General features: G+C 42.8%; 1 protein-coding gene across 1 annotated transcript in view; it reads left to right on the forward strand.

Moving 5' to 3' along the window:
- Window positions 1-5,099: 5,099 nt before the first annotated feature.
- The window catches only part of LOC118880046 (beta-adrenergic receptor kinase 2-like), a 37,316-nt gene continuing 14,952 nt past the window's right edge, over window positions 5,100-27,463 (forward strand). Inside the window, 8 exon segments of the mRNA XM_036823410.1 lie at window positions 5,100-5,282; window positions 8,892-9,022; window positions 11,508-11,602; window positions 16,033-16,140; window positions 23,477-23,543; window positions 23,987-24,087; window positions 24,776-24,842; window positions 25,599-25,694. Coding sequence (XP_036679305.1) covers window positions 5,129-5,282; window positions 8,892-9,022; window positions 11,508-11,602; window positions 16,033-16,140; window positions 23,477-23,543; window positions 23,987-24,087; window positions 24,776-24,842; window positions 25,599-25,694 — 819 coding nt within the window. The 5' untranslated portion in view covers window positions 5,100-5,128.

Genomic DNA, 27,463 nt, shown 5'->3' on the forward strand with positions numbered 1-27,463 from the left:
AGAGAAATGGGAACATATTGTATATGTATAACTGATTCACTTTGTTATAAAGCAGAAGCTAACACACTATTGTAAGGCAATTATACTTCAATAAAGATGTTTAAAAAAAAAAAAAAACATCGTCACAGCAGGGTGGTGATAGAAGTAGTATGAGGCATTTTGAAAATTCTTTATCATAAAAAATAAATATTTCAAGAACGCATCACTTCATGTGTTCTCAATATTTGATCCCATAATTAAGCCAATCAGTGTCTCGCAAATGGATTTGTCATATAGAGCTCCTGGAAGAGTGGATAAAAATATCAAATTTGACCATCTATCTCTGTTTTGCTGTAACTCATAACATTATAAGTTATAAGTAAGTTAGGAATAAGTGGATTTTGTGTGTCCTACCACAGCCAGACAACTGGTATACCTGGGTATCGTGAAGTAGTATATCAGTGGGAATTTACAGTCATGCATGCAGAATTCTCAAGCCCTCAAAACCCTTGTAAAAATTTCCTTTCAGCTTTCCCTTGTCCTGCTGAAAAAACATCTGCTTTCTTTAACCTGTGATTACAGAGTGTGCTGAGTAACATGTCTGTATTTCCTTAATGTGATTTTGTTCCAAATCTTCAAAAATCTTAAGCTGTAAAAGGTTTCTTCTCAACTAACTTTAATATAACTTGAATATAAAAATCTTACTGATTGTTTTTATTATTTGAAATATGATAACTTAAATATAGATTTAAAACAAATCAATAAAGTGCCATTTTAGAGCACGGAGTTTTGGACACATGCTTTCCCTTCCCATTTAGTCAATCATCAACATTTTAGAGTCTTGCACTCTATGCGCTTATTAAATCTTGACCAGTGCTGAATTCACAATTCCTAAATGCTAAATATGACATGTACAGCACCTCCACAAAACACACACACACACACACACACATACACATACACACACACACACACAGTGGTACTAGGCAGTGGCAATACATACAAAATTTATTTCCCTGAATTTTATATCCGTCTACTTTATGCTCTTATTTAACTGAAACATCAATTCATATAATAATAGAAGTATCTTGATTATTGCTTGATTTTTTAAAATAGCCTTTTTATTTTACAGTTATTTTAGGTTTACAGAAAAAGTGCAGAAATAGTACAGGGAGTTCCCGTGTACCCCATGCCCAGTACCCTCATCTTACTTAGTGTGGGACACTCGTCACAATAAACGAACAAATATGTTATTATTGACTGAAGTCTCCACTTGATTCAGATTTCCTTAGTTTCTTAGAAGCATTTTGCTTCTTTAAAACACTTGTCAAATCTTTAGAAACTTCCCCCAGTATGATGCGTATCGTTTAATCCGTTTAGATGTATTCTCAGTGCAGATTTTTCAATAATATTTATGTTTCTAGGTATGCGATGAAATGCTTGGATAAGAAGAGGGTCAAGATGAAACAAGGAGAAACCTTAGCCTTAAAGGAAAGGATCATGTTGTCCCTGGTGAGCACAGGAGTAAGTATTCAATTTTGAACACTGTTGGGTTTTTTTTGGTTTGTTTTTTGTATCAGGACAATTTATTTAAAATACAGGCATTTTTTTTTTTTGGTGAATTCTGCGGCTAGCCGGTTCTTGGGGGGATTAGAATTTATAGCAGGGAGCAGCAGCACTAAGTTAGTATAAATAATAATTCAGATATTACCTCTGTCTAATTTGGGAATTAGGAACGTACTAGCCACCATCGCTGTGCACACTGACAACTTGTCCCTTTAGTGAGGATTTATGACTTCCTTCTTTGTGGAATATAGTTGCAGAGATGGCAGAAAATAATCATATCAATGACAAAAAAAAATCACTTGAATATAGTTAAGAATTGGCTGTGACTGAGAAGGACTAACCCAGAGAAGAAAAAGTAAGAGAAACGTAGCTCCTGTCCTTCACAAACTGATAGAGAGGAAGTGACTTGGCTTAGTCAAACCCCAGTTGTCCCTTCGGGGTGCTCCCCAGTCCGTGTTTCATTTGGAGGGAACCTTATCTTTTCAGCACTTGCTACTTTTACCTGCTGTGGACGCTGGCCTTTTCCATTTCCAGCACTACGTTTCTGCCTGTTGGATGTTTTATTTGTATGTCAGGCTGTCATTTTTAGCTCGGCACATGTAAAAGCAAGCTTTTACACTGTGTCATCTTGACTTGCAAAGCAGTGTCCCGTTCTGATTTCTTTTCCTTTAATAGTATCACCCAGGATCAAAACCTCGGCTTTTATTTACCTGTACAGATGTATATAAAGACACCCAGAAAAACCCACCATGCCAGGAACCTGGGCAGTGCCCGTGTGTCCTGGCAAGTGAGACATGGGGCCCTGGGGGAGGCGGGATGGTGCTTCCATAGCTGTGTTCTAAATAAGGTCATCTTCACACAAAGGTTTTGAAAAACTCAGATCTTAATGGTGACTCAAAGAATTCCTTTCAGCTAGTAAGCAAGGAACCTGAGACCCAGAGACATCATTTCTTTGCCGAAAGTCCCCAGACTCCCTGGACAGGCCCAGTGTTCTTTTCTCATCCCTTTGTAGGCTCCATGTTTTATTGTTTGTCACCTGTATTCATTGTGTTGGGGTTTATATTATTCGAGCATTAGTTTTAAGTGGTTCTGGAAAGTCTATTTGCTATCGAAGCCAATGAATATCATAATTTAGCTCAACTATAACCGATGAAAATGCCATTGCTATAAATAGTAATGTCTAATTGTGTGCCTCTACCTGCCAACGTATGGACATTAAGCATTTCAAATAAGAGTTACCCTGTGTGCATGACCAAGATTTTAACTGATTGGAATGGAATCTGAGTAGCCTGCACACTGTATTGGAATCAATGTGAATAACATTGGCTTCTAGTATCTATTGAAATGTCTGTGTCTTCATTTCAGACATGGATGTGTGTTTACTGCAGACTTTAAGTGCTTTATTAAAATATTAATTTTTAATGAGTTATCTCAAAGCCTTGGATATTTATTCACAGGAAAGCCTATGGAAAAAAATTTTTGGTGTTGGAAAACTATACGTACAATTTTAATTTTCATGTAGCATTTTTGTTTTATTCAGGTGAGGGAGAGTGGTTAAGTAGTTGTAGAGTTCCTCACTGGTCTATCCATAAGGGAATAAATAAAAAATTGGGGTTATATTGGGCTACTGCTTTGAGCTAATTTAAAAGACTTGTTTATATTTTTTATTCAAATATCAAAACTGTTTAGCATTTTAAACATGTATAAGTACATAATTTAAAGAATTATAGTAAAGAATTGAAAGAATTGTAATAAAGTTATTTGGAATTGTTTTTGCTAATGAAAGGCCACGGTTTATAGGATTTAAGTAATCTTTAGTTTAAAATTGCCTCCTTAGGTGATGCTTTAGATCAGCCTGTATCAGTATGATTTCCTAAGGTGTTGGCATGAAAGTGAGCCAGAGTCACCCATCAGAGTTTTCTATTTACTAGAAGGTTGTTTTTCTCTTTCAGTCTCAAATTGAGGATTCCTACTTCTCATCCCCCAAAGAGATAGTAGGAAGTACTGTTCGCAGTTTTATTCTGTAACTTTTGGATAGTAAAAAGGGAATCAAGGACATGTATGTCCATGACTGGGAGGAGCCGTCAGCACCTTCATTAATTAAGTCAGTTGTTGTTCGTGAGAAGCATTGCTCATTCATTCCTTGATCCATACTTGAGACCTAGATTGTGCCGGGCCCTCCACTACGAGACGGGGGTCCTGAAACCCTAGTTTGGTCCTTGTTCTTATAGAGCTGCATAGAGTAAGAGCAGCTGGTGTTTATTCAGACAGTCTCACAAATGCGTTGATCATTGGAACACGTGGCAAGAGGTAGGAAAGACAGGTCCACGGTACTCGGAAGGCATTTAGCAGGGCGGAGGTATTGTCCACAAACGCTCCTCTGAAGTCAGAGGAGGTCCTGGGGCACGTGTGGGTCCCGAGCACGGAAGTTCTGGGGACTCACAGAAAGTCGGCAGAGGTGGGGTCAGAAGTGATAGGGTAGGACCACAAGATGAAGTTGTAGGGGAGCGAGGCAAACAGAGGCCAGACCAGACCAGAAAGAGCTTTCTGGGCCAGTACTGAGGTTTTTAAAAATCTTAAGAGCCGTTGGAAACAAAGTGTTTGAAGTAGGAAGATAACATGATAAGCCTTGCAAGTCTGGAAAGGTTCCTCTGACTGCAGTGTAGAGAAATGTTCTGAAGGATTACTTCACGGTCTATTTTATCACAGTTTTAAGTTCCTGCAAAATGCAGGCTATTTTGCTCACTAGGTAGGAAATCAAAGAAGACAGTTCCTTGCTGAAGAGCTTTTATTTAAGTATCCACCTGTAAAAACCCCGTAGTTCTTATTTACCTTGAATTTGTAATCAAGGCAGAACATCTTAACCATAGTTATCTTTGAAACCGTACCAACACCATCATTAAACCGCTGCCTGTTTGTCCACTTGGGTCAGTATTCAGTTCTTTGTGTCTCGGACCCCACCTGAGACTCAAGATGGCATCTGCTCAGGGCCTGAGAGATGAGGGATCGTGGTCAGCAAATTCTGTAGAGGTAATGAAGTCAAATCCCTTTAGTGGAGCTTTTATTTCATGTTGCTATGGAAACTTTGCCTTCGTAAGTAGGGTAACATAGGACAGCTCTGCCAAGAGTCCAGGGTCAGAGAGCTGGGGATTGAATCTTGGCTGGCTACGAAATTTCTTTGTGACCTCAGGCAAGACGTTTCCCTTTTAGGGGGTGGGGAGTTTAGTTTCCTTGTCTTTAAAATAGAGAAATCGGACCACGTGATTTTTTTTTTTTTTTCTTTCTTAAGAGCCCTTTCTACTCTGGTGGCCTGTGATTTTGAATCTCCAATTCATGTCCCATCTTAATAACGTAGTATCTTAACTATACTTTGACCTTCTGCAGTTTTCTCAGGGCCGTCATTAGAATGATCATACACCATCATGTTCAGAAATACCCCCTTTTCCAGGCTCTATTTGTCCTCTGGGTGAAGTGAGTGGAGTTGCTCTCTCAGGCTGGGAAAGACCCAGGCTTTACTAAGTTCCTGGTCCACCCGCTTCTCTGCTCTAGAGATGAATTGTTCATCAGATCAGGAACCAAGAGTATGTGGGGAACGCCGTTAAGGAAGAAGCATGATATTTGGAGCAGAATGAGCCATCGCCAGCAGACTGTGGAAAGGTCTGGTGAAACACTGGTGGGATTGCAAGTAGGAGGGTACCCGCCCACCGAGAACCACGTGGCTTTTAACAGATTAAAGGGTAACACCTTTATTTTACCTATTTAACGCAAAATAAATCTTAACATTAGTAAACACTAACACCTCTCAACAGACCTCTAAGGAAAACTAGGTAACCACAAAATGAATTTTGTAATTCATTCTGGAGTAACTTCCTCCAGAAGCTTTGTGGAAATTGAGTTCAAGTTCATGAATCTTGAGCACATAGGAATGTGTTAACACAAATTTATCTGTATGCCCTTAATTGACGGGTGTGAACAATGTGAATTCTGTTTCAGATTATTCTGTTGAAATTTGAATATTTTCTGTGGAATTTAATAATTCTTTGCTTCTGTTAAGAAAGTGGATATAGATATTTCATGCCATTTGTTATTTGAATCAGTTGAGTGGCAAGTGTACACTGTATATTTATCTCAGTGGACCTAGTTCTAGATCTAGTGGGGCACTGATGGATTTTCACCAGGGAACGCATGTGTGTATCCAGCACCCACGTCAAGAGATAAAAAGTTACCGGTGTTCCAGAAGTCTCCCTGTGTCCCTTCCATCCACTGACCCCACGCCCAAGCTAACTACTACCCAGATGTCTAAAACCGTAATTTAGCTTTGCCCGTGTTGAAACTTTATATAAATGTACTCTTTTTGTGTCTGGCTTCTGTCACTCAGTGTTGCTTGCGAGATGCATCTGAGTCGTTGCTCTTAGCAACAGCGCCTTCTGTAGCTAAATAGCAGGGGTCACCAGGCTATGTGTGTGGCCCAGGGACCAAATCTGGCTTGTGTTCACAGCCCGTGAACTAAGAATGGTTTTTTCCTTTTTAAAGCATTGTAAAGAAAAGAAACAAAGAAGAATATGTGATAGAGACTGGATGAGGCCTGCAAAGCTTAAAATATTTACTGTCTAGCCCTTTGCAGAAAAAGTTTGGTGGCCCCTGTTCTATAGTATTCCATCATATAAATGTGCCACAATTCGTGTATCCATTCTCCTGTTGGTAGACATTGGGGTTATTTCCTGGTTTGGGCTATTTTGAATAGTGCCATGAGGACCATTCTCATGTCCTTGGTGCACATGAGTACAGATTCTCGTGCACGTGAGTACAGATTGCTGTTAGGTAAATACCCCGGGGTAGAAATGCTGGCTCATAGGCTTTGCAGGTGGTGATCAGCTTTAGCAGATCCCACTGAACATCTTGTGAAAGTGGTAGTACCATTCTGCCCTCCCAGCACCATGTTGGAAGTTCCATTAAACTCCATACCTTTGCAACACTTGGCATTGTCAGTCTTTTTAATGTTAGCCGTTCTCATCAGTTTTAGTGATGATACATTGTGATTTTCAATTTGCATTTCTTTAGGGAAAACTGAGGCCTAGCATCTGTTTATAGGCTTGCGGGCCGTTTGATACTCCCTTGTGTGAAGTGCCTACATTATTATTATTGTTGTTGTTGTTGTTGCTCTTTTGCCATTTTTCTACTGGGTTGTTTGCTTTTTCTTTATTGATTGTTGAGAGTTCTTTATATATTCAAGATATATATGGATTGCAAATATCTTCTGCCATTCTGTGACTCACCTTTTTACTCTCTTAATGGTGTCTTCTGAAGAACAGAAGTTCTTACTTTTATTTTAGTCCAGCTTATCAACATTTTTATTGTTAGTGCTTTTTGTGGCCTGTTTAAGAAATCTTTACTTCACCCTAAGATCCTGAAGTTGTTCTCTTTGGTTTTCTTCTAGAAGCTTTATTATTTTACCTTGAGGTCTATATCCACCTGGGGTTGACATTAGTGTGTGGTGTGAGGTAGGGGTGAACGTCCACAGCTGATTGTACAGATAGCCTGTTGCTCCGGCACCACTGATTGAAAAGGCCATGCTTTACCCCCACCCTACTGGGTCACTTTATTACAAATCAAATGAGCATTTACATGTGGGTCTACTTCAGGATTCTGTTCTGTTCTACTGGTCGATTTGTCTGTCCTTGGGCTAGTTCCGTACCGAATTACTGTTGCTTTACCATAAGTCTTGATATCTAGCACTATGAGTTTTCCAGCTTTACTTTTCTTCAAGTGTATCTGAACTTTTCTTGGCCATTTCCATTTCCATATAAATTTTGGGATCAGTTTGTCAATTTTCATTTTAATTAAGAGTGCATGGAATCTAGAGATTAATCTGGGGGAAAATTGACATCTTTACAATTGAGTTTTTCTGTCCTCGGCTCTGGTACATTTTTCCGCTTTCAAAAGCTAATTTAATTCCATTTTTATTCTCAGTGTTTCAAAACAGTAATACAGATAACATTTCCCCCCATGGTATGGTTCTTTCAACCTCAGAATCAGAGATGAAATGGATACTTGACTAGCCAGAACCGAAATGTAGACCAACAGAAAGACTAGCAAGGCAGTAATATTTTTCTGTAGAATCTGAGTCTTTTGAAGATGTAGATAGAGGAGTCATGATTGAATCAGAGTGACAGAGCACCTTTGAGTTCATCTCTAATTAGCAGTGTTGTGTCTCTGTGCATTTTTCCACAGAACCAGACCCACTTTCCTGGGTCTGTTAAAGTTACCCAGGAAAACCTTACCCTGTTAAAGTTTGAAATTCACTTGAAGTTTTATTACATTTTGAGTGTTTGATTTAAAATCAGACCTACCCAACAGCATGAAGGAATTTCACACACATTATAATGAGGAGACACAGCCAGACACAGGGCCATGTACCCTGTGTGAGTCTATTTATGTGACTATCAGAACTGGCAAAACTAATCTGTCGGGGGAGAGGTTACAATAGAGTCTGATTGGCTTTAATTAGGGGCTGTGAGCTGATATACTGCCTGGGATGGGCATGGGACACCTTCAGCAATGTTGGAAATCTTCTACACCTTGATCTGGTAGTGGTTATACAGGAATATGTGTGTGTGAACAGGAAGATACTTATAAAATCAAGGGCAATAAAGTTGGACACACATGAACTTTCGTAGATCAATTGAGGCTCTTCTTTTATAGTTTATAAGAACATTCCCTTACCCTGTTTGTGGCCTTCTGTGTCTCTGTAACTTGAGGCCATGTGACGATTTACCTTTTCCAACATTTTATTGTGAAAACTTCAAACATATGGCAAAATTGAAAGAATTTTACTGGAGACACCCAAATACACACCACCTGGGTTTTACCAGTTAAAATTTTACTGTATTTGCTTTCTCATATATCTATCAATATGATCAATGTGTTTGTTTTGTTTCCTTACTATTTATTGTCCACAGAATGAGTTGCTAAGCCACCTACTGGATCACTACATGGGTTGATTCAGTTATTAGACAGAACTCAAGTAATCAAAGCAGATTAGCTAACCCTCCCTCCCCCTTGATGGTACATCTGGGAACTGTGATACCTGTCAGAGAAAGGTGGCTTTGTTTCATATCGTCCTGGCTATTGTCACATCTAAGTCTTCTCAATGTTTTAGTTTTCTCTAGAATTTTTAAAGCATTTGGTCAAATTACAGAAATCAATGACACATACATATATATATATAGACAAAGCAGAAGCATAGTTTACCTTTTTCGACTGTATCGTAACTATGCAGGATGACAGTGATTTTTGTTCCCTTTAAATTGATGCACTGAATTTAAATTCCGCGTCTCTGATTCCAGGGGGCAATTTGCACTATCATCTTTCACAGCACGGGGTGTTTTCTGAGAAGGAGATGCTGTTTTACGGCACAGAGGTCATCCTGGGGCTGGAACACATGCACAATCAGTTTGCCGTTTACAGAGATTTGAAGGTAAGGCCATTGGACAGACTCCTTCCGTTTATCGGACCTGTGCAATAGGTGTTGTATTGCAGTTGTGGTCTTCCAGGCATTTCCACCTCTTTCATGGTATCCTGTCATTTTCCTCGTCTCAGCCCCGATAAAGACATCACCTTTGTGATGTCGATCTCCTCCAGACTCTGAACTCTGTTCTAAAGACTCCATCCTACTTGTCCCTATTACCTCCGTGTCTGGTGCAGCACGTATGCCAACTCAAAAACTTTAATTGGTTAATTAGTGAAAAGCAGGGTAGGGGTGTTTTGTTGTCGCCCATTTTACAATTGATTGTAATTCCATTAATGTTCACTAAGCAACTGATTTGGCCCTGGCTTGGTGAGACCAGGAGGTGTACAAAGGTGAACTAGCAGAGAACATATATGTCTTACGGGAAGTATCTACTTGTGAACTAACATGTAGAAGGGCTGAGTCATAACTCATTTGAGGCAAGCCTGACCTGATCAGGGCAGAGTGGCTGACAGCCTGGAGAATTTCCCCCGAAGGGCACTCTCTGAGCCTCAGATTGTTTTGAATTTGCCTTAAAAAATCACTAACGGGGCTTCCCTGGTGGCGCAGTGGTTGAGAATCTGCCTGCCAGTGCAGGGGACACGGGTTCAAGTCCTGGTCTGGGAAGATCCCACATGCCGCGGAGCAACTGGGCCCGTGAGCCACAACTACTGAGCCTGCGCGTCTGGAGCCTGTGCTCCGCAACAGCAGAGGCCGCAATAGAGGCCCGCGCACTGCGTTGAAGAGTGGTCCCTGCTCGCCGCAGCTAGAGAAAGCCCTCGCACAGAAACGAAGACCCAACACAGCAAAAATAAATTAATTAATTAATTAAAAAAAAAAAAAAATCACTAACGGATTTTCAGATCCCTGAACTACATAGCCCCAGTCTTCCATGCTTGGGCTCCTTCACTGTGGTTCTCTTTAAAATCTTACTGGACTTGAAAAAAAGGAAATAAGTGCGTTCTGAGTTTTTCCATTCCAGACCATGATGCTTGGTCCCAGGTTCTGCATTAAGGAGGGAGTTGGGAGTTTGCTTGGTACATCCGCGGTGATATTCATCTAGCCAGCCACATGAAGAACGGGGGAGGAGATAAACGGGACCTTGACAAACTATAGAAATGATCACGCAGATATATAAAGGTGTAAATAATGGTGAGAAGAAAAATGATAGCCGTGGCAACTTCCCAAGGAGGTTGGGAGGAGAGTGGGTTTGCCTCCTCTCTGCTTCCTTCTTAACCGGAACTGAGGTTAACCAGCTAAAATGTACAGATGATGTTCCTTTGCTCATGTGTTGTGATTAGCTTTTCAAGTTTACCTCCTAAGAATCTAAAATGGTGTATTTTAGTGTTGAGCATATTATGTTTTTCACAAGGGACTTTGTAGCTTTGAAAGCCTCCTGCAAGGTTAAAGAATTACTCCCTAAGCCTTCATATGAACATAAAGAAGAAAAACTGTATTTTCATCACATTAGAAATAATTAGACACTGGTTGGCACATGACATTTTATTTCCTCATGGTGAGTTTTGCAGAAGAATAAAATACACGCCAAAGGCCCATGAAGCGCCACTGTAATACATTTTAATTTAAATCTATAACTGGTTTTTAATCATCTTGATGCAGTATTTTTGTCTTCTAAGCTATTTAGTAGGCAGTGGTATTACCTAATTTTTATTCAGACTTAATTCTAGTCATTCATGATTATTCATGCTTCAAGTTTATAATGGCATCCATTATTTTTATTTCAAGCAAAACAATAGCTGATCTCCAGCAGAAAAATATCAAGATGACTGTAATTGAATGTATATTAGGGAGAGGAGCTTTGTTTTCCATGATTATGCTGACTAAATCTAATCTTAATGGATACATTTCATCAGAGTTGTGGTCAAAATCATATTTGGTCATTTGGTAGGGCCCTCTGTTGATTCTGTACTAATAAACAGAAATGACATTTATCGGGATTAATGTGGCACCATGGAATATTTTGATTTCTTTGGTCACTATTAGTATATTTTTACAAGGTTCCTTTCTGTGCTGTGCTTCGTGGCTTCATTCTCTGAAGTCCTAGTAGTTACAGAGGCCAAGGAGCCTGTGGACTCACCCCCTTTGTGGAGAGACTCACCATTCTGGCTGGATTGCACTTCTTGCTGTGAAAAAGAAATACTTTAACTCCGATGGACTGTGGTTGTAACCCTCCCGTGTTACCTGCCCTGTGTTCCATCATCAAATGAGTAGAATCCTTCCCATCTGTCATTACCACTTTCCTGCTGAAAGTAACATGAAACATGTCATTGTCGGTATCATGCCCCACTTGGATGTGATGATATGATTAATGCTAGGATTCATGTGTAGGAATGAACTGTGATAAAATAATGAGATATCAAGCGCCAATAGTTTTAGAAGTTAGCCCCTGGGACATCTTGGGGACTCTTGAAGATCACCTTCTCTTTCATTTTAGCCCGCAAACATCCTCTTGGATGAACACGGACACGTTAGGATATCAGACCTTGGTCTTGCCTGCGATTTTTCCAAAAAGAAGCCGCACGCGAGTGTGTGAGTAGTATAGCACCTCTGTCACTGTCGTTTCCTAACTCAACTCGCCTATTCACTCAGACCCTGACGTGGTCATTTGTTCCCCCATTTTTTTCTTGCCAATAGCGATTTTCAGCATGTGGCAGTGCCGGGTCAGGGGAAGGTCCCGTATCCCAGGCTGTGGGAGAGGAGATAAGGGTGGTGGTGTGCTCGCTCTCACCGTTTGGGGGAACACACAGGGACCCACAGTGTAGCTGCCCGGGGGCAGGGTGGTCTAAGGGAAAGATAGGGGCCTCAGCAGCAGACCCAAATCCGTGCTGGCTGTGTGACCCTGAGGCAGTCAGCTCACCTGCTTGACCCTCAGTCTCTTTATCTATAGGGTAGAGGTAGTAATAGACCCCTGAAAGCTTATATGCCAAAGAAGGTGCACAGGCAATTGCATAGAACTTTCCAAGGAGGGCCCAGAGGTCAGGTTTCTCTCTCCGTCTACTTTTTCCTTCTTTTTCAAAACAGTTTGTTTTTTTTTTTTTTTTTTTGCTAAAAAGAAATTAGGGGTCTTTTTTTAATTTAAAAAATCATCTCCTTGCAGTTCAAGCTTTTAATGCAGGTCATATTGTTAGATCTGAATATTACGTCCGTCCTCTAAACAACCATGCGGTGGAAGCTCCCTGACGCCCTGGCCGTCGGCCAGCACCTGTCCCCTCTCAGGGGACCCTAAGCTGCTTCCAGCAGTGGCCCTGCTTGTTCTGCAAGTGTTGACACTTGCCCAAGGACTTCCCTGAACCTGAGATTGTTAAAATGACAACAGGAGTATGAAGTAGCTGCCCTGGCGCTCAGCAGAAGCAGAATGGAATACGTACTGGTTTTTATTCCTATTTCTTTAGTATCAGTTTATCTGGGTGGAAGATGTGGACATATGTGCAGTTTGTGGAAAAACAGGTGACTTTTGCTTGATTTTTCTTTTTTAATATATCAGTCTTAGCAGTGAAGCTCTTAAAATTCCATTTTATTGTGCATCATTGCTGTGTTGAATGGTCTTGAAGTAACTCCCAGGAGTCTCATTTCATGCATCCGTGCAGAAAATAAACTATAAATCCTTTTTTTTTTTTTTTTTTTGTGGGGCTAAAAATAAAGTGGTTCTAAAACTGCATTACTTTATGAGGGACTGCGTTAAATCAGAATTGCCATTTAAAGCTCTGATCAGATGTTAATAGCGATTAGCACCGTTTCTGTAAACATGTTTCTCTCATCCTACAGAATCTGGGATATGGTGATAAAAGCCTTAGCATTTTGCCAACACTTGACAATTATGAGGCCAGAACCTGGGGTTGTATAAGCCTCTCCCAGGGAGATCATCAGACATTTTTTTTTTTTAATTATTTATTTATTTATTTATTTATTTATTTTTGGCTGTGTTGGGTCTTCGTTTCTGTGCGAGGGCTTTCTCCAGTTGTGGCAAGCGGGGACCACTCATCATCGCGGTGCGCGGGCCTCTCACTATCGCGGCCTCTCTTGTTGCGGAGCACAGGCTCCAGACGCGCAGGCTCAGCAATTGTGGCTCACGGGCCTAGTTGCTCCACGGCATGTGGGATCTTCCCAGACCAGGGCTCGAACCCGTGTCCCCTGCACTGGCAGGCAGATTCTCAACCACTGCGCCACCAGGGAAGCCCCGTTAGTGATTTTTAAGAGAGTCGTTTGAATTTTTAATGCCACGGCTATTTGGTATGCTCATTTCTTCAATTTAGTATAGTCACAACTGAATATGAATCGGAGAGCTCAGAAGAGTTAATCTCCCAAAGGAATTAACTTTCAGATGCAGTTACTTATTCCCTTATAGGGCCTCCCCCTCTTCTTAGTGTAATTCACATGTCAGATCTGAAAGACGGGCTTTTGTCCATAGCTGAACAGCATCTGTAAAGGGATGGGATCGGGAAGGTTGATTTCCATGTTTAAACGATGATAGTGAGGCCACTACTTAAAAAGGATAAACGCACAACAAAATTCTGTATTTTTAAGTAGAGGAGGCATTTCATGGCTGAGAACAAAGGCTTTCGAGTCAGCAGATGTGGGTTTGAATCCTCCTTCCACGTGGCACCAGCCTCATTTTTCTCCACTATAAAGAGGTAGTAACAATGCTGCTTACTTCACGTGACATTTGGGAGGGTGAAGTCAACTCCTTCATGTAATAAGTATTTACTTCACATTGGCTGTGTGCCAGGTGCTGGCAGAAGAGCTCCCTGACCTCCTGGAACCAGCAGCCCCAGGGGCTGTCCGGGAAGTGACCAGTGTGGGGGACAGCACTCATGCCATGAGCTGAACATCGGCTGTCCCAGGCATGTGTGGCCAGCTGCTCTGAACATGTTGTTATCGTCACAGAAGACCCACAGGGCATGGGTATAATCATCTACTTTTATGGGATGGAAACTGAGGTTCAGAGACACTAAGGCACTTGAACAAAGTCACATGCCTGGCACATCGTGGGGCTAGAATTAAGATCCAGTTCTGTCCCACTCCAAAGCTTGTGTTCCTTACACTCTGTCTGAACTCCCTGAGGCTTTGAGAGGATCGACTTGGTACGAGATTAAAGATTTGTGGCCAGAATTTCACCCTAGACTGGGCTTCTCTGCTCTTTTCAAAGCCGTAGGTATGATGCCAGGACTTCGTCAGACACTGGCCCGTCTGCACAGCAGCGTTGGGGTTGGTTCTCCATCTAGGTTTAGACTCAGTCCATCTAACGATGGAATCAAATTCTGACAAACTGAAAGTGAACCATGGAGCAACCACCAAATGACACAGAAAAACCTTGTTTTTGGAATCAAACAGATCATCAGTGACTCATTAAGTCCCAGCTTATTTTATCCAGGAATACAAAGCTCAATCCCCTGTCACCATGTCTTCAAATGCTCAAGTGTTCTTTCAGCATGAACAGCACAGATCGTCAGTGGGAAGCGGCAGGAAGCGCTAGGTGCTGCCGTGTAGGCAGAAGCTGAAAACCATGGAAGTGGGCAGGTCCAGTGCTCTGCTGTGTCCAGTGTCCACTCAGAGACGTGATCTGCGTTAACCCCATGCATTTATCCTTGTTGAGATCTTCCCGTCCCAGAACTGGGTTTTGATCCCGAGAATCGCAGGTTAAAAAGGTCACCACAAAGGTTTTCCCAGCAACACCAAAGTTAAACCTCCCCAGAAAATGGCTTGGATGCCCCTTGAGGAAATCTCTGACTCTCCCAGTGTGCCTTGCTGACTGCACGCTGTCAGACTTTGGATTCTGGATGGCGGAGCTTTTCTGAGGGATGGACCAGTGCCCGTTTTCACTGTTTGAGAAAGTCTTTCAAGATAGAACTCTGAGGCAGAGAGGGTATCGGGCCCAGTGCTGATCCAGGATCACTTGGCGGAGCAGATTCTCACTGTTTCTGAGCATAAGTTAAAAAGGATTATAATAACGTAAGGATAGAGAATAAAATCCCTAACATAGGTTGAGTTCTTTTTAAGAGCCAGCACTGTCCTAAGCCCATTACATACGTGTGATCCTCACGGCACCCCTGTGGGATGAAGGTGTCATTTTATCACCCATTCTATCAGTGAAGAAAATCAATGAAGGATGGGAACAGAGCTACAGTTAAAGGCTTTTTCGGGGCCCTTTCAGGCCATGTCTTTGAAAGTTCCCCACGAGCCCTCTCTTGCGCGCTTGGAACAGTGCGTGCTCAGATCTTTAAGGAGGGGTGGGGAGTCGCAGGATGGGAAAGGATTTTGAGTTGCATATAACACGTATTATATATAAATGGTTGTCCTCCCAAGTGACTTTTCTCAGCTTCCTGCAAGTCGCCTGCACATTTGTTTGGCTGAGTCCTTTGAGCTGTCAGCAGCTCTTTAAACCGGATACGTGATTTCTCCGTCTCCGTACCTGTCGGCTTGTCCCCCGACGCCCACCCTGCCTTGGAGACCATTGTGACCGTGGAAAGGTGGGAGATACGATGGGCATATGTGCGAGCCCCGGTCCTCAGCACGGGAGGGTGGCGCCACACAGGGATGCCCGTGCCCATCCCTTCCAGGTCACTGTTCATCACCTCCTCCCCCCGCTCCCTCCCCCAGCCCCACACATCTCCTCAGGAGAGCCCTCGAAGGAAGGGGCCTGCCCTTGGCTCCTCCTGGCTGGAGTAAGGAAGGACTCCCGAGACTCACATTTCACCTCCGAGACCGTGGAGTGTGCGCATCGTTCATGTTTATTTCATATGGTAATTTATTTATATTCAGTCCTATCCTAATGAAGACAGGAAAGGTCGTTTTCTCACTGGGTGTTTGCTGAATCATATTTGGTGGAAGCACTGTCGTCCCCGCCGCCTTGTTCATAGTTGCCGACATGGATGCATGATGCTCAGACCTCTTGGTGAGCTGGGAATGTTTTATAAGGTCTGCAAGCACTGATAACCGCACGTACCCTTTCTTCTCCCCAGGGGCACCCACGGGTACATGGCTCCCGAGGTCCTGCAGAAAGGGACTGCGTACGACAGCAGTGCCGACTGGTTCTCCCTGGGTTGTATGCTTTTCAAACTTCTGAGAGGGTGAGTGAAATGCGTCCTTTTAGTACCATCACCATGGCATGCACTTGGATCAAAATCAAAAATATTTACATGTTACTAGGTGCTAATATCGTTTTAGATCACACAGTGATCTTTAAGACACACACTGATCCAGGCGATGCCCACAGTTCTTTCTGCCCGTAAAAGTGAGAGTTTCTTTCCCATAAGCTTTTGGTATTCTTGTTCCATGCCAGGAAGGTATGCCAACACGTTTAGACCTAAAACAAGACTTTGTTGGAATATTTCCATTGATAAGCCTTATTTTGGGAATAAGTGTTATTTTTAAATGTAGATAATCGAAGAGGGTAGGAGAATTTCTTTTCCCTAGGAATTAATTTACTCATGATCGTCTTGTGAGGTTAAAGCATTTTTTACACAAAAGGATGAACACCCAAAGAGAATCTGTTTTAAAAGTGTGCATCTGTTTGTGAACATGCTGAAATTTGTAGGTTTTAAAAACACAAAAATGAAATTGTGTAATTTGGTGTTTTTCATTTGTTATACTTGACCCTTAGTTCTAATCTACCAGAGATGATGAAATACAAGCGGAAAGAGGATGGAATGAAAGCACTCTCCAAATATGTTCTCATATTGAACGTTTACAAATTATGTTAATATTTCCATTAATTTTAAGAGTCTTTAGCCAATTTTAACAGAGAGCTGAATTGTTTAAGATATGTTTTCGATTATTCTCCATTCACAGAGATACAAAAAGCAGTTTACATGAAAATTTCCTAGTCAGGATTCTCCCTGTAACGTTGCTTCTATGAACACACAGGACTGGTAGTTGGCTAAACTTTCCATGTTTCCCTCGGAAAGCCTAATTGAGCATCGCTGCATCCTCTTATTACATTTAGCACAATCTGAAAAGAGGCTGGATTCCCTGTCTTCCCCCCAAACTAGGTTCCAAGCACCCCGGCTGCTTCCCCAGGACCTGGATAATCTAGTTGTTCTCTGCTCACCGCATTCACTTGGGAACTAAAATTGTATTATTGCTCAGAGAGTCAGGTCCTGTTGGTCCTTAATTGAATTACCATGTTTGTGGAGCCTGGATGGCCTTAATTCATGTCATCAGACCAGCTGACCTGATTAGAGTTTCTGCAAAGCAAACCAGAGAAAACCACTTCCCACCCGAGATGTTTCTCCAGCCGGCGGGAGTCCCTGCATGCATGGTGAGTGCATCCAGACACACGATCTTCACTGAGGTCTCCGCTGAAGAAGGGGTTGGAGATTAGAATCCACACTTACAGAGTCACGAGATGATTTAAGAAAAACTCTGCACAACAGCAAAAGCTGAATGCATTAACTCAAGATTCAAAAGTCAGTTGTAAAATGTGGCAGGGAAACTTGCAAAGTCTTGCATTTAGGGCTTTGTTTATTGATTTTTGTTTAATATTGTTATTCTGTCTGTTTATAATAATGTCCATCTGTGTAGTCTAGGGATGATCTGGCATATACCACTATTTTTAAAAGATCTGAAAATTGGTTTGATCGTTATCTCTATGCCAGCAGTGTGATTTGTAGCTGATAAAGCCAGTTCCGTCTTACTTGGTCATGGTTCAGGTTTGGAGGATTGCATTGGAAGGTGGTAATTCCTTTATGACATCCTTGATCAGGCTTGATTGAAGCATTATGTTTGATGTGACCCCTATTGAGAGGAATCTTGGCCAACAGGAAGACATCCAGAGGATGGTCATGAGGATGGGACGGGGTGGATGGATAAGAAGAGATGAGAATGGTGACAGCTAGAAATCGTGGCTCCTATGGACAGGTTCAGAGAGCTAGGTACAGTGCTTCAGACGGCCATCCTGTTGGTCCAGCTGTCGGAAGGCCCATCTCATTGAAGGAGGCATACTCATCTGTACAGCTCTAGACAGTGAGCATTTTCAGGAGAGAAAAGACTTCAATTTGACGCAAGAATGTCCATTCAGCATTTGAGCTGCCCTGTGAAGGCATGTCCTGCCTCACAGATAGCCAGCTCCCCGTCACTGCCTGGTGACCATCCACTGAGCCTGAAATGGCAAGAATCCTTCCAATACCTAACAAAGAGAATAGACGAATCTTCCCTACAAAGATGTATGATCGTCTGCCATTCTTTCTAATACTTGTTCAAAAGGCAATCCCAGGAATGGAGAGAGCACTGAAACCAAAGAGCGGGGAAACATTTTTTGACTTAAGTGATTTAAATACAATTCGGTGAGCATTTATTGAGTACCTGCAGTATGCAAGAGCCTGTGCTTGATGCTGTGGGGGAGGGAAGGAGGGAGGGAGGGAGCCACACACAGTCCTGGAGGAACTCGGAGGAGAGTAGATAGGTACACACATACGAAATTGTGAGCTGGATGGGCTGTGCTGGGAGAGCAGAAATGGGATCACCAGGTCTAACCTGGAAGCATAGGGCTGACTTGACAACTTCACGTAGGAGTTGGTATGGGAAGTGTTCTCTCACAGACAGGATGGCAGGATGAAGACCTGGAGCGGAAGTAGATGACGGGGAGGGCACAATACAGAGCAGGTGCAGGTGGTCTTTCCCCATCAACGACCTGTGAGTGGGGGTGGTCAGCTGTTGGTCGCGGGGAAGGTGTGCTGAGAGAGAAGATGGAGAAAATTGGGGCAGGGCCGGGGGCCACCTAGAATTCCATGCTGTGCAGGTGGGACTTTGTTCTTAAGGCCCCAGAGACTGAGGGCTTTTAAGCAAAGGAGGGACAGAGAAAGGAAGCATCTTTTAAGCAAAGGTTGGGTTGCTCTCCAGTAAGAGGATGCTGGTGGGAGGCATGTCTAAGAACCCAGGCAAAGGCTTGAGTAGCGCTGTGGTACTGGGATCAGAAAGGCCACAAATGACTTAACAGTATCGTTCTTACAGTCCATAGCGGTTTTTGTTTTTTCAGTGGATGCTTGGCTATGGACAGATAGGAGTTTAGATTCAAGGTGATTGGGAGGATGGTCGTATCACTACCAATGTCAATGGGTATAAAGTATCAGTGGTTCATATTAAGCTGATGTTTACTGAGGGCCCTTCGGGAGCAAAGCATCACGGTGAGATCTGGAGGCGATGCAGCCTTCGTCCCCTCAGCTTAAACAAGGGGTAAGAAGGTTCCATCCAGGCGTACAGAAGCATCCTATTCAGTTCTTACACACTGTACAGAGGGAGCCCGAGTAGCTGTCTTTTCTCAGACACAAGGGGCCTAAGGAACTGAAACAGTAACTCAGGAGGGGGTGGGAGGAGAGCGCGGCCAACGTGGCCTCCCGGGCGCGGGCTTCACAGGCAGTCTGTCCCCCGGTATCCTGGTGCTCTTACGGGGCGGCCGCGGCATCAGTCCTCATGGGATGAACCAGACTCCATGCCAGCCACTCCCCAGCGCTCGTCCTCAACCCCAGGCGTGCTTGGCAACGCCCGGGGACATTTTTGGTTGTCACAACTTGGCATCTAGCGGGTCGAGGCCAGGGTTGCTGCTAAGCATCGTACAGTGCACAGGGCAGCCCCCGCTGCTCCAACAAAGGATCGCACAGCTGAGGATGAGAAACTCTGCTCCAGAGCAAGTCTCTTCTCCTCCTCCCCACATCTGCGCAGTGAGGGTGACCAGTGGTCACCAAGGGTCTTTTTTTCGCTTCTGTTTTCTTTGATCAGATACTTCTCGCACTGACCAGTGTGCCCCATTGCTTCTGCTGAAACACTTGTCTGAACCCCTAGTTCTGTTGTGATACCCTAGAAGGATCCCACAGGGTGCAAGGGACAGGAACCTGGATGTAAGGAAGCTGTCGAGGCCCGAGAACGTGTTTGCATCCCTGGGCTCAGTGATGGACCCATCCGCTCAGGGCCGTATGTTGGGTGGGGGTCACTGCTTCCACTTCAGCTGACTGTCAGACACTGAAGAGCGCCTGTGTATAAAGAGGTGTCCACGTTGCAAATGTGCGGAATCACCGTCATGATCCTCAATCTAGAGTTCAGCTCTCTGTGAAGGGAAAGAATTGACGTGACAGTAGCCTTGATCTTAAACTTGTCACCATTGATTGTCAGACACGAGGAGAGAGCCCAGGTGGTGGTCTGGGGAGAACTGAGCTCTGCCTGAGGTTGCCAAGTTGGTTCCCATAGGGGAAAAAAAGGAATGTTTATAAATACTTTGGTAGCTATTGGCTTAGGTTCAAAACTCACATTTGATGTAACATGAAGTCTTTTTGGTATTCTAAAATTAATTTTTGACCTAAGGATTTGTAGTCACTTGTATTTATAAATGGATTGTTTTTGAGCTCATCTTTTCACTGTGAATGATGTATCGTGCGTGTGTGTGTGTGTGTGTGTGTGTTTCCCCATCATTTAGCATGCCTTGAACGTTTTCCCAACTCGTTTGGGGGAAATTTGCAGCTCTCCCACTCTCTCTGTTATTCAAAAGCCACATCTGACCACTGTACATGTGAATTCTATTCCCACAACGTCCCCTGACGCAGCCGGAGTGTTGCATGTGCTGTTGGAAGAGCTTGGCCCACGTCATAAGCTGTTGACAGGCCTGTTACTGTCTCCTATTTAAAGCAGCTGCGTCGGGGAGCAGCTGTGATCACACAGGATCTGCGAGCACCATGTGCCTCCCTCAGAATGGAGATCATTACTATAGGAGGTTTTCTTTAACATTTTCCAAAATAGAAACAGAATCTTGGGTTTTGTTCACAAAGAATAATCAAGAAGACATTGGAAACAGATGCGCCTCAGGACTTGAAAGACCAGACTTTCTCAGCACAACAGCCCAGAACCGAAGAACCGAAGAACCGAAAAGCATTTCCGATTGTTTCTTATTGAGTCAGACGTGGCAGAGCTATGTTTATCAAATGGGATTTGTAGCGATCAGGCCTGTGTGCCGGGAATGTTTTAATGTTGAACTTTAACTCCCGTCCCCTCGCAAAGCCCTCCCTCTGGTCACACGAAAGAGTTTTTAAATTTAGCACGGAGCATCTCTGCCAGAACACAGTCATCCTTCTCTCCAAGTGTCCGGGCACAGCCCTCTGCTTCCAGCGTCAGATGCAGGCAGGCACATGAGGGTCAAGAGCAGGAAGGGGTCCTCCGGCTTTGCACACAGGAGCCAAAGCAGATGGATTTGCCGAAACACAGGAGACCTTCACACAATCCGCTTTTATATGTTAAGGATCTCTGCGGGGTAGGAGCAGTTGTGTCATGAAGAGAGACTGAAGTTGTAGTAAGATTTAATAAACCTATATTCCTTTTCTCTTGAACCATGAACATGTTAATATCTCTGTGTATTTTGCATACAAGAATGATACAAGTCAAGTTTTTAAAAATTATAGTATCTCATAAACAACAGATATCATTTGTTATTCTATCCCATTTGCTTTTTAAATGCAGTAATTTTACATTTTTCTCCTTGGAAACAATTAGGATGCAAAGAATATTTCCAATCAAAATCTGTTTTAAAGATTGGCATATGTTTGCTTGGTACTAATTCACCTTGTTTAGATTTTTTTTTCCCAAATTAATGCTTTCAAGAGATGGAAATTACTGTGTTTTTCACTGCATACGAAAGAAAGCAAGCGTTAGAGTGCCCTCTCTTGTACAAAGTGAAAATTGAAATATTTAAATAATAAATACTCTGAAGTGGAATCATCATCATAGTTTAACTTATTCAGTAGCAAGAGTGGGTGGACGTTTTAGTTCTTTTTTCTAAATCACATTGATTTATGTGCTCAACATCCGTATCCATTTTATAGAGGTAACTATTTTATATAATATCTTGCCTCAGATTATGTTATATATGCCTTATAAATAAGTCTACAGGGTTGATCATTTTACAGGCATGTCTTACCATCAGAAATCTCAATCATATCCCTTCTTTAATTTTCAAGTGAATAAATAAGGCCAGGGTTTTCTAGTTTGCATGTTTACTAGTCTGTTTTAATGCTAAGAGTATCTTTGGTTTTTTTAATTTATTTTATTGAAATATAGTTGATTTACAATGTTGTGTTAGTTTTTAGTGTACAGCCAAGTGATTCAGTTATATAAATATATATATATATATACACACACACACACACACACACACACACACACACACACACACACACATTCTCCTTTACATTCTATTCCATTATGGTTTATCATAGGATATTGACTATAGTTCCCTGTGCTGTACACTAGGAACTTGTTGTTTATCCATCCTGTATATAATAGTTTGCATCTGCGAATCCCAAACTCCCAATCCATTCCTCCCCCCGGCCCCCCGCCCCTGCCATTGACAACCACTAATCTGTTTTCTATGTCTGTAAGTCTGTTTTTGTTTCGTAGATAAGTTCATTTGTGTCATATTTTAGATTCCCTATATAAGTGATATCTAAGGTTAACTTTAAAAGCCAGCTTATTCAGCATTTTAAAAATGTAATCAAGAGTAAGAATAATTTCTTTACACAGTTGATCAAGCAGACATTCATTTTGTAAAGTTAGACTCATCCTTATTAATTTCACAGATGTGTATCAGATACCCACTGTATACTGCCATTGTCTCGGCTACTAGCATGTACGTTATTTTATTCGTTCCCGTCACCGTTTTGGTGACGGATATTGCATTATGCCGTTTACAGATGAAGAGACTGAGACTGGAGGTTTCCATGACTGGCTCACAGCCGGCAAACAGCCAAGTCACAGCGTGAACCCAGGGTTTCTGACTCTTAAGTCTGGGGCTGTTTGTAAGTAGGACTTGAGGGAGCAGTTCTCAGAACTCTGGAGGGTCTGGGAGCACAGGGTTAGTTTATATCTCTTATCCTCAAAGGAATGTAGTGCTTAAAATTACTGGATTCTAGGGGGGGAAGTGTGTTCATCTTGGACGTGCTTTGATTTGACTGCAGTTCTTTGTATTGTTCGAGGAACTAATACGTATTGTTCGAGGAACTAATACCCGTTTTTCTAAAAAAAAAAAAAAAATTTGAAAGTTACCATTATCTCAAACACTAATGTGACAAACGCCATGTGTATGACTTTCATTTTCATAAATACCTGTTTGCTAATTTTTTTTCCAAGTGATGGTTTAAATTATCACTTGGAATATATTTGCTAAAGTATATTTTGATACCATGACTTCATTGACGTGAAGATCAGGAGTTCAAGTAAACATAAGCCTTGCTCCTTCAGGACCTAATATATCTGATCGTCAATCTGATCATCAGTTTTTCTCTGGAAATGCTTATATGTTTATGACTTTTGTATTTCTGCAGTTTCAAATGAGCAGTGACAGAACGTAATACCTTGCCCAAATATTAGTCAACAATGTTTGCTGTTACCTGAAACCATCTAGTGATGGAATTTTCTTTATTTCTACAGTCACAGCCCTTTCAGACAACATAAAACCAAAGATAAGCATGAGATAGACCGAATGACGCTCACCATGGTAAGGAGATCAAAAACTTTTTTTTTTTGCATTATAATTTTCATGTTTCATTCCATCACAACCAGTATAAAAAAAAAAAAAAAAAGCTTTCTTAAAACACTGGAAATAGATGCCAAGGCAAATATCAGGGTTTGCTAACAATCAGTAAGAGAAAGATGTAGAAAATCAAGAACAAAACTAAAGAAGTCAAATAAAAGGAAAAATGACTGGGATGCAGAAGAGCGAGCAGACCTGATTCTTCTGGCTCCAGCCTGTCGATTGACTCTGAAAATGAGTAACCGTTCACTGTTTCTTAGAGTCAATGTTAATTGGCAGTGAATCTGCAATTTTTTTTAACACTATCCTTATGCAAGAAATGGCCTTTAAATCTGGTCAGGGGTGAGGGCACTGTTTCCCTGGATGCATTTTTGAGGTCGTATTCTCCCCCCGTCCCCCACCCCCAGAATGTGGAACTTCCAGACATCTTCTCCCCTGAGCTGCAGTCCCTTCTGGAAGGCTTGCTCCAGCGAGACGTTAGTAAGCGACTTGGCTGCCACGGACGCGGGTAGGCCGTTGCTTCTGCCTTTCAGCGTCTTCACCTGGAAAGCAGAACAGTTCCTTTCAATACATTGAGAATCTCCCATTTCAATTAGAGGGGGTCGGAGGGAATCATAGGGGAACTCTGTATATTGGCCCACGTGTTTTCCTCAGAGTCTGCAACTTCTTCTGTTCCATGTGAACTGAACTTCAGCGACGATCTTTGGGAAAAACTGTTTCTTCAGTTTATGAAGGGGTTTGGCATGCACTATTCTACTAGATTTCTAGTTTGCTTCGAAATTAATATTTGGTGCTTCATATCCCTGCCATCTGATCTATGAGGACTTGTAGACATTTGCTGTAAATCTCTTTAATGTATAGATCTCTAACTTAATTCTTAGTTAAATTTGTTCTCATGATTACAGAATCAGATATAGATATAATCTGTAAAAACCCCTAGGTTATCTCAGGCTGGGATAAGCATCCCCAGTAAAGTAGCACATGGGATTATATTCCTAGGCTCAGCGTGCAGTATTTCTAAACATCACAGTGTTTCTTGGATTGCTTCGAAAGAAGCATATTTTACTTGCTGTCTTAAAGAGCTGGAAATAGTTGTCCCTGTGTGTTCTGTAATAGGAGATAATTTTTGCAAACCGTTTCTTAGATTTCCGAATGCATATTTACTTACCACTGCTGTGACTCCCTCTCTCTCGCAGTGCACAGGAGCTAAAAACGCACGACTTCTTCAGAGGCATCGACTGACAGCAAGTCTACCTGCAGAAGGTACTCCTGCTGGGACCCCACCCCGGGTACCCCCCCCCACTGTGCTCTCTATCTGCATCTCTGTATGCATCTCTACGTCCTGGCTCTGTCTCCAGGGTCCACCCCAGCTCTCCATCCACAGCCCTGCTTCTTGTTCTCCTATCCACGTGCTGCCGTATGGCTCATTCCCTTTGGAACAACTTCTCCCTCTTTGTTTATATGTAAAAATGTACGAGAAACGTTTGTCATACACTTAGATACTTTTGAGCCCAGCACCCCATAATTTAAGAATTAGCGTGATTGTATAGTGGCATAATCCCCTTGGCTTATTTTAAGCTACTTTTTAATATTCTCATTGATTCAGGAAAACACCCCAAATTAAAGTTGTTGTTGTTGTTTTCTCATTGTTGATGATCATCTTTGGACTCATCTTTGCGTGAACTCAGACCGTTGAGGAATGATGCTCTGTTAGTCCTGCCTAATTAGGAGTAGAGTTGGGTTCTGGTTCAGCCAGCATTGGCCTCGGGACGTTTGTGGGTGTGGGGCGCCCCACCCTGCCCCATTGCAGGCGTTAAGCTTCTAGCACACTGGGTTGTGGGGCTGCGTCTCCTTTGGGGGCATTGTGAACTGTGCACTGTGATTTGTGTGAGCTTGAATGAGCCCTGCACGGACTGTGACACCTTGATGTGTTGCCCTGAGATCTCTTTATAGAATAGCAGGTTGGGACTGGGCCCTGAGTCACCTAGTAACTGAACCTTTCTTCTCTGGCTCTTCCAGTACCCTCCACCCTTGATCCCTCCCCTGGGGGAAGTCAATGCGGCCGACGCCTTTGACATCAGCTCATTTGATGAAGAGGATACCAAAGGCATCAAGGTACGCTGGCAATGCTTGCTTTCAGGTTTTTTTTTTTTTTTTTTTGGAGGGTGGGGGATTTTTTAATTGGAAATCAGGCTTCATGATTGACTTAGTACTGGCCTGTTTATGGGCTGTAGCTTACAGTTGAATATCCATATATTTGGCGAATGTAGAAGAGGTCAAGACCTGAATTAGAGACTACGACAGCTTTCTTTGGACTACCTATTTTACATTTGATAAACTGCAAAGTGGTCACATTCTTACTGATGTGGATAGATTGGTGGTTGATAGAAAACTCAGACGTGTTATGAAGCAGGGAAAAACAGCCGGGTGATGGCAAACGTACTTGGCCTCATGCCAGACAGCCAGTCATCTTAGTTCTCCCAAATATCCCGGTTTCTCTGTGTCAGGATGAAAAGAGCAAACAGCATGAATCATTTTGCATTTGTCAATCAAAAGTGAAATAATCACGGTTTTGTTCTTTTTAATATATATAGCATCTTCCGCATTTTTCAAACTTTGGTTCCTATCATTATTTTCCAAGTAGACAGGGCATAATTAGAGGTGGTGAGTCATGGGAGAAAGTCACCCTCTTTTGGATGCCGAGTCAGAGCGTGTCACTACACGTCAAGTTCTCACTGCCCCCACTTTCTCAGCTTCTCCCAGCGTCTCCCCTCTCCCTCCGAGAGGTCCCCCTGCCCGTGTCTTCTCAGCTGCCTGCATTTATGGCCTTGTGTCAGCCCCCCTGGGCTTTCCTGCCAGGCAGCTGTACAGGTGACTGGGGTGCTCACGTGGCCAGTTTCCCAGGATGGCAGGATGGGGGGTGGCAGGGAAGGTCAGGTGAAACACAGCGGAGAGGGCCTGGTCTGAGCTGTGGCTCCCCTGGGGACAGCAGCGTGACCACTGTGCCGATGCTCGGCATCTTCTGTGGCCTGGACAGACAGGACCACCCTATAGCTTCGGGAACAGTCCCTTTACAGAGTTATCTAAAAGGATCACTGCTGTCACAGTAGAATTTTGTCATCAGACATACTTCTCTCCAGCAAAGGGCACTAAAAGGAAAACGAATATCACGTGGGAGGCTGTGAAAATTTTGTTCAAAAGAGAGTCTCATGCTTTCAATTTTGTCAACAGTACTCTGGGCTTTGGAGTCAGACGCACTGGCCTCAGATCTGCACTTATTACCTAAGGGAATCAGGGCCCTTTAGGGAACCTCGGGAGCATTGGTTTTCTTGCCTGTGAAGTGAGTGGTTTCATTGCCAGGCCTTCTCTGTGGGTGGGTCACCTGTGTCAGCCTCCTGGCATGTACACTAGGAGTTTCTGTTGTGGTGGTTTTGCTTCTTCCGAAACCAGAGCTGAGAAGGCTGTGTCTCTTCAAATGCAGCCAAAATAATACATTGTTCTTTAAGGAGAAAAAATAAAGCTCACTTCATGTAGAGCTTTGTTTTATTCATTTTTCACATAGGCCGAGTCATAAAGACCAAGGCTCTCTGACCTTACAGGAGATGGAACCGTTTGTATATAAAGCAGAGTTGTCCATTTCAGAGCAACTACTTTGGAAAGGAGGGTGTTTTCACTGTGGCCAAACTCTGCAGAATCTGCCCCAGTGTCCCTCATCACAGGGTGCTCTCCTGGCCTTGATGCTCTAACACTGCACCGCACACACACATACACACACGCATGAGCATGTTCACACTCAGGACACACAAAGGTTTCAGCGCCAGGCTTGGTTTGGGCGTCTGAAGAAAGCTGAAAGGGGAAAAACTGTACACATTTTGATCTCAGAA

The sequence above is a fragment of the Balaenoptera musculus genome, chromosome 14 (genome assembly GCF_009873245.2).
Source record: "Balaenoptera musculus isolate JJ_BM4_2016_0621 chromosome 14, mBalMus1.pri.v3, whole genome shotgun sequence".
Classification (NCBI taxonomy): Eukaryota; Metazoa; Chordata; class Mammalia; order Artiodactyla; family Balaenopteridae; genus Balaenoptera; species Balaenoptera musculus.